Here is a 7,945-nt window from a genome sequence, read left to right as displayed (position 1 = left end):
TTAAAAAAAAAAAATAAATAAAAAAAAAATAAAATTTAACGAATATTAGCAAAATTAAATAAAATATAAATGGCGTTGATGACCAATGAAGTTTGGCGCCACTAAACAACCAAACAAACAAACCATTTAATATTGAATTACTGTTCAATTATTAATTTTAAGATCTCATATCATATAGATTATCATTTCTTTCTAATGCTTTTCTGATTTTTCAATTTCCCATCTCTCATTCTGGTGGTACCTTTTTTCTAGCGAGCAATCTTCAATTATTTGAAGACATTCTTGATTAGGTTTTATCGGTAGTTTAGTAATTACAAGTTAAAAAAAAATTTAAAAAGTTGAAATGAATATTGTTTTGTCTTTAAATTAACTTATTATAAAAGCTTTCTAAAAAAATATATTATGAATTAGTAGTAATTATAACAACAAAATAAATACAATTGATTTATTACGCATTACAAGGGATGTAACTCGTCTAAGTCTTCTACATCAAACGGATCGATATCCCATTTTTCAGTTAGCAGGTTATAGAGTTCTTTCTTGTGGGTCCCCTGGAGAACTATATCTTCACCTTCAACAGCAGAGGTACAGTGAAAGATTTCCGCTAAACATTTAGAAGCGTTATTAAGATTTACTCCAAACTTGCTTAGTCCTGAAAGTTTCGTATAAAATTTTCCATTTTTCTGATGCTTCTCAGAAAGTCCTACATATGGATTTTCCTCATTTACTTTGAGATTGATATTACTTGGTGTTGTGTGGAGTTGTAGATTTTTGAGACTTTCCGCTAAGAGTTTTTGATACTTATCAGGGTGTTTCATTTTTAACCAATCCAAGCAAGAATCGTAATTATCAAAATAAATGCACAAATCACTGGGCAAGCCGCATGATCCACAATACTCCACGTCCAATGGATAACAATCGTTCGAATTCGAAGTACAACAATTTTCCATCTGCAAATAGAAATTTAAGATAAAATGATCTGTTTAACTCATATTAGATTGTATTGAATACACTCATGCCAGTTAATTCGTTCTTAATGAGTTAAAATTTTAGGGCAGAACATTAGAAACAGGAAATGCATTTGACAGGCAAGGACCAGGCTATTTCAGAATTATTATCAATCATTTTCAACTAGTCTGTGATATATTATGTTTTACAACGAAGGTAAGTTCAAATAAGTTGTGATAATTAAAGTAAAAATAATCCTCGTCAAATTGTAAAATATTTTGTAGTTATTTAATGATTCTTTAATTATTTTTACAATATACACTCAAAAATAGGAATCACCGATTCTTTCGTCGTATCCAATATACTTAGACTATAAATAATTAGACAGACTTGGCATAAATTATTTTTTTATTTATTTATCTGTTTATTTTATGTCGTATCCAATATACTTAGACTATAAATAACTAGACAGACTTGGCCTAAATTATTTTTTTATTTATTTATCTGTTTACTTTCAAATCAGTCTTTTTCGTTGTTAGTGATTATAAGTTCCTGATTTTAATTTATTGTTATTTTAAATAATGTTTTTGAAGTAAATTGGGTTATTACATCACTATCGTATAGGAGATAATTCAAACCATTATCATTATTGAATTATGGTGTTTTCAATTATTACAGTTTGTTGTAAAACCAGAAAAAAACAAAGATCAGACCCGTGGCGTAGCGTAGTAAGAGCGAAGGAGGGTGGGTGGTCCGTTCTGGGCTTCACAATAATAATATCTAGTAAAAATTTGAACTATTAACTGATATGTGAATGAATTATATGTGATAAAATCCATTGTTTTGCTTGAAAATTTAAAATTCGGTACCAGGATCTCATAAAAACAGCACAAAACTCGATTACTTTTATTTTTACATGCAACGACCATTTGATTGGACCAATTTGGCGACTTTAACGGCGTCCGTTTTGGAAACGCAACCAAGTAGGCGGACAGTCAGGACTATTTCTCTCTATTACTTTGGCTCCATTAATTCTAGGAAAATGAATTTATGTAATTTACCTTTGGCATTTAAAAAGGTGTAACGCAGAATATGACGAATTACTCTGTTTTCCCTTCCGCTTTTCATTTTGAAAGACCGGATTTCAGAATTTTCATATCGGTAATTCAGCAGTCTTTAAGTTCTATCTTCACGCCGAACATTGACTTGAACTTTGTTTTACACTGTTCGCGTACTTCGAGACAACCAGTCACTAACTTGGCGGGAGAGGTATGCAGTAAAATGGAGATCGTAAGCTGAAACGAAAAGTGAAGCCAAAAAGATGGCCTTTTGGTGGATCACGGGCGTTGGTGGCTCCCTTCAGTTATATTCGTAGTTTAGATTACAATGGCGGGCATTATTATTAACCTCAACGCAAACCTAAACACCTCGGACATGGCCGTTTTGGTTTCACTTCTGCTTTGAAGGATAATAGGGTTTTGCCACTCCCCTAGTTGCTTATGTTTACCGTCCACTTATTTATAACCTTCCAGTTCGACTTAGTAGTTTTTGAACGATCGATTCTTCTTACTAGAGAATAAGTATCTTACATAGCACACACTGGTGCGAAAAACGGGGACTTGGCAGAAAATATTTCCACCTCTCCCCCCACACCAACTCGCAGCGGGAAGATCGAGGAGGAAAAGGTGCATTGCGCCTCATTCAGTAGAAAAAATGTTTTCAGATTAATATGGTTAGATTTTAGGGCACTATTTATAATTAAGTTTGATGGGATTTTAATAATAAAAGAACTAAGAAAATAGTCCAAAACATAGATTGTAATAAATTGATAACATACCTGACCTAAAAGGTTAAATAACATTGTTGATAAGTGATAGGAGTGATAAAATAAATCACAATTAAAAATCTTTGTATTTTTATGAAAAGTAACTAATATACGTAATTAAAATTAAAATAGGCAAATTAATTACAAAATAAATATGATTCGTTAATTGGTTTGGTATCTATATTATGACTATATTATATCAAACTTGGGTAGAATGGGCTAAAAAAATTTAATGTTGATATGAGGCTGTAATAATAGTTAAAAGTATTCTAATTTACAACAAATAACGGTTTTTAGGTAGTTGATATGTTTAAAATATAAATTGTCCTTTATCATGGCCCTAATCAACTTCTGGAAAGACTGACGACAACATTATGATAGATATCAACATCGTGAAAGAAAGTCAAAAACAAAGAAGACCAAAAAATTCTCAGCAAGAGCGAGAGAGATCTCGCACTGGTTCATGGCGCATTCATATCCCACCATGTTATTACCTACTGCACTCCTTCCTGCGTCAGTACCCCGTGGGTTTTCTCACTAGTGTGCGCGACCCATTATATAGTATTTTGAAGTAAATATTGAGCAATAACATATTATTATGACATAAAGAATAACAATACTCTAAATGGATTTGGTTAAGATTTTAACAAATTTTCGTTCTATCAACAAAAGGATATATTCAAGATTCAAAACCTCAGGGATATGATTTTTGTCGGAACAATGTTTATAGCTTCCATAAAATGGTAATTGAGCGGATATTTTTTCTGTTTAGGAAATCGATATTCATAATATGATATGTCTATATAACAAACACGAATCATTGCTAAATCAGTTGCTGCTTCGATGGAAAGGCGACCTCATAACAGACCTATACTTCTACTTCAGAGAACCTTGGGCATATGCCTTGTACCATGATCGATTTCCACTGTTTATGGAAGAAATACAAACATTTTACTTAAATATGGTAACATATCATGTCATCTTATGCCTAATTAGTTTATTATGATTACTTTGATACTATAATTACTTGAATACGTTTACTTATGCAGATCGAAGACGAACAAGTTACCTTCTATGAGGCGGTAGCCTATTCTTTCAATATTTGTAAATGGCAGAAGGTATGATTCTTATTATGGGTAATGATACTGTAAGGTTTTTTAAATTAAATAAAAAAAAGTTCAAACACTCAACATAATCAACAAACAGCTGTCACAACCACATTTTAGCTAATGGTTACCAAATCATTTAGAACGCTATAAAATACATTATTAATATCATATCACAGCTTTACTGAAATATTAGCATAAATAAAAAAAAAAGTTGATTTATTTTTTGATTGGACGTATTCCAAAGATAGTATCGTAGACTGGAGTTACTTTATCTTACAAAAGGTTGCTATTTAGATTCTTATTCTGAATTTCGTTAATCTTATGAACGTTGATTTTCGATTTCTGAAATACATAGCGATGCATATAAATTGTTATATGATATTTATGTCAGATATTTTGCAAGATAATGATGTAATATACTTGACTAAGGATGCCAAAAATGTAACAGCTTTATTCTTCTAACGAAGTAAGTGTCGATGGATGAAGGTAATGATAATAGAGTGTCTTCGAGGATGAACCTTCAAACTCTACTTAACAGAATAGCGGTCTATGGTCATACCTTCAGACACCGCAAAGGAATTAGGCAGAAGAGTAGATAATTGATTAAGTTTTGGGAGACATTCGATTATTTACTATTCTATTATCCACCATTCAATATGAATATAATTTACTTTTACCAAAGGAAAATTGATTGGCATAATTTACTCTAAATGTCTTTTGTTTTATGTAATTTATTTTTATATTAATTTGATACAATGAATCAGCAATATTTTTTTCACATTTAACACACAAATAAAAATTGATTGGTTTATAAAAACCTTAAAACCCATAACGAGCAAATGCGGAATGATATGTGATAAAGTATTGTTGAAATTGTATAAAATTTATTTTTCGGTTCTAACGACAGATAACAGCCAACTGACAAGTGATTAATATTTCTCAATCCAATATCACCAAAAAATGTTTTTGTTTTCTTTTAGTGTTTTTTTCAGTCCCTTGTTAGTCGACGAATACATCTAATCTGACAGCCTTCCCGTACACTACCGATGTTCTGTCACGGTCTATGACCCGGTAGGGTGTTTCCAAGGTTTTTTATTTACAATGAAATAAAGAAGGACGGTTAGCTTTTGTTGCACGTTATAAACACGTACATTCCTAAGAAACAAAAGAAAAAAAAACATTCAAACTTTCTGAATTTATTAAACTATTTTTATTTGTTAATAATTTCGCAATGATCATATTCATAGTATGTAAATACTGTATTGTGATAGATTTAGAACAAATTAAGATTTTAACAAAAAAAGGTTGTTGTTTTTTTCAGATTTCCGAAAAAGATAAAGAACTTTTAGAAGATCTGTTCAAGTACGTTCCAGAGCTGAAAAGTGCTATTGAGAAAAAACTTACAGAATTTTTGGATTACAACGAAAATCTACTGACAACTTACCTGACAACTAGTAAACTTGAAAGGTATCAAAACTTTTACTTACAAAGCAGGATGTATGATACTGAGCACATGGATCGCGGAAGGATGCCGCTGGTGCCAACTCAACCGGATTATATCGTCCCTACACCAGGAAACAGAAAAGAGTTGGAAGACCGGATGAAAGAGCGGTCAATGACAGAAATAGTTTTCAAAGTACCGTCGGACATCGAGAAAGAGAGTCAGGATAAATTATCTCAGGTGTCTTCAGTTGATTCAATAGAGCCAAATGAAATCACGTACGTTCCGGAAGATGCTGTAAGAGACGCACCCTACCTCGACATAGACCTACGTAAGTTATGCTGGAATGAGGACATGGATATGGAATCGGAAGATCCTTAAAGAAATGAACTGGTAACACTATTTCTGAGTGCTCTGAAATGATGGGAGTGCTAACAAAAATGTGTCGGAATTAAATGATATGACTTAATTATTTTCTGTATATTTCTTTTGACCTGGGCCTTTTCAACAGCCTAAGAAACAGATTAAAAAGAAAAAATTAACTAAAGTCACACGAAGATCCTCCGAGCACGATATTACCAAAATGACCGCGATTAGTTTCTTTATTCCCAAAGCTCGATAATTTATAAAAAAAAATTAACAACGAACTTTATATTATTAATTTACAATAATGAAATTAATAATTATTTTATTTTTACCAATACAAATACCATAAGGATCAGGAAAAAAAAGTACTACAATGGAATATCTCTTTGTCGGATGTCGATTTGTAAAGGGAAACATTAAAAAAAATAAAAACAAACTAAAGTAAATTGACACCTTAAACGCATTCATTCCTTTTCACATTCAGCCTAGGGAACTCCAAACCGAGCTTGTTCTACTTTTGAAGGAAAAAGCAAGACTCGCGTAGATCCTAGTGCTTTCCTCTTAACCACATCTCTGGTATTAAAAGCCAGTGAAGGTGTTAGAGGAAAGATCAATTAAACAAGACTTTAGTTTTGTCTATATTTCCCCTAAAAAACCTTGTATCCGTCGTAATGAAACCGCAAACTAATTGAGGAGCTTGTTACCAAAAAATACGCTGCCGACTAAAACTGAGATTTCGATGTTTAATGGTTTCCACATAGCTGTTCCTAATGCTAGATCCACTTCGATTAAAAAGCTTTTTCCTCATATAAATATGAATGGAAAGTTTGTTTAAATCATTTCTGAAAGGAGGACAAATTACTTTTTAACTATCACTAGGTAAACAAAATTTGAAATGAATGTATCCACTTTTGGTAAACCTCTCAAATGTTGATAGCCCAGTTATTAAATTATGCTTCCAGTTCCTCTTTTCAAAAATTAATACTAATATTAACTTTTCTTTAATAATTCATTAATTGAAACGGCTATTCTACATAATCTGATCGGATTCGAATTACTGATTAATACAAAATGGAGATGATGGCAAGTAGAAATGATATACCTTGCTGTTGGATTTAAGTATTCCGAATTTTTCGGTTAATTTTTGTTTTATATAAACTCGGGGTCGGGGGTCTCATTTTCTGATGCCCCCTTTCTGAAGCACCATGCAAGCTAGGACCTGGCCTGCCCCTACCGTCACGCCAGAGTCCAGGACACGCTGGCCAGCCTATGAGGAAGAAACAACCGTCTCTTCTGACACCAGGCGAAGATACATGGTTTTCACCATTTCGCCCACCGCACACCTAGACGAGGCGAGGGAAGCGGCTAGGATACGTCACCGCGGCGGCGAAGACGTCACCAGATAAGCACATAATATCCATTAGTCCTATGAGACCCCATATTCTGTATTCATCTCATATAATTAAATTACATTGAAGACTAACACACTAACACCATCTGCCCCTCCAGGGATTAATACTTTTGAACTATAAGGAAATATATGCATGCTAATGAGCAGAATGTCTCACAATTTTCAGCCCCCCTTTTACACACTAATAATTTTAATCATCATAATCGTAAAATACACTCGGGATACCTGAAGTATAGCACGAGCAGGTCCCGATGTAAACACTTGCAAATAATTACATGTTTATTATTTATGTTACACATGAAGACTTCGGCGGCAGCAGTATTAGGCGGAAAATTGAGCAAAAGCACCAAATGAGCATCCCAATTGCCTGTTTTGCTAGTATGGTATGGCTTTGTGGCAGAAAAATCTCTACAAATCTTAAGCTAAGGGTGTACAATGCCATGATAAAGGCAGCTCTGATATAAGGCTGAAATTTCTGGGCTCTAACAGCACCCTAGAAAGCAGAATCCAGAGACTTTAACGAAAAATCCTCTGAATAATTACAGGAGCTATCTGGGATCTGAGCCTTAACCCTTGCAGAGACTGGTTTGTCAATATCTCATGGTATAAAGGCAAGGAAATTCAGAGGGGCAGGAAATGTGGCTCTTGTTTACTTCAGGACGCCTCTACACAATGAATGTCAGTAAATTTGGCAATAGACTACCTGGGAGGCCAAACCAGATGGATAGACAGAATAAACAACGATGGGAATGAGCAGTTAATAGCCAAAGACATGCAGGCATGAAGAAATCTGGTTCTGGTGGCCAATAATCTACAAGATCTAGGGCCAACCTATAAAAATAATA

At 33.3% G+C, this 7,945-nt stretch overlaps 1 protein-coding gene across 3 annotated transcripts in view; it reads left to right on the top strand.

The window, feature by feature from the left end:
• The window catches only part of LOC106689236 (cilia- and flagella-associated protein 61), a 60,707-nt gene extending 54,912 nt beyond the window's left edge, over positions 1-5,795 (top strand). For 2 of the 3 annotated variants that reach the window (XM_067046639.1, XM_067046641.1), the window contains 4 exons: positions 1,054-1,164; positions 3,546-3,737; positions 3,823-3,891; positions 5,204-5,795. In XM_067046639.1, coding sequence (XP_066902740.1) covers positions 1,054-1,164; positions 3,546-3,737; positions 3,823-3,891; positions 5,204-5,704 — 873 coding nt within the window. In that variant the 3' untranslated portion in view covers positions 5,705-5,795. The remainder of the gene's footprint in view (positions 1-1,053; positions 1,165-3,545; positions 3,738-3,822; positions 3,892-5,203) is intronic. The other variant, XM_067046640.1, reaches the window with a different exon arrangement.
• Positions 5,796-7,945: the final 2,150 nt, after the last annotated feature.

The sequence above is a fragment of the Halyomorpha halys genome, unplaced genomic scaffold (genome assembly GCF_000696795.3).
Source record: "Halyomorpha halys isolate HHAL.00 unplaced genomic scaffold, Hhal_1.1 Scaffold1310.1, whole genome shotgun sequence".
NCBI classification, from domain to species: domain Eukaryota; kingdom Metazoa; phylum Arthropoda; class Insecta; order Hemiptera; family Pentatomidae; genus Halyomorpha; species Halyomorpha halys.
The sequence above is the reverse complement of the archived record's forward strand: the minus strand, read 5'-3'. Positions and strand labels throughout refer to the sequence as shown.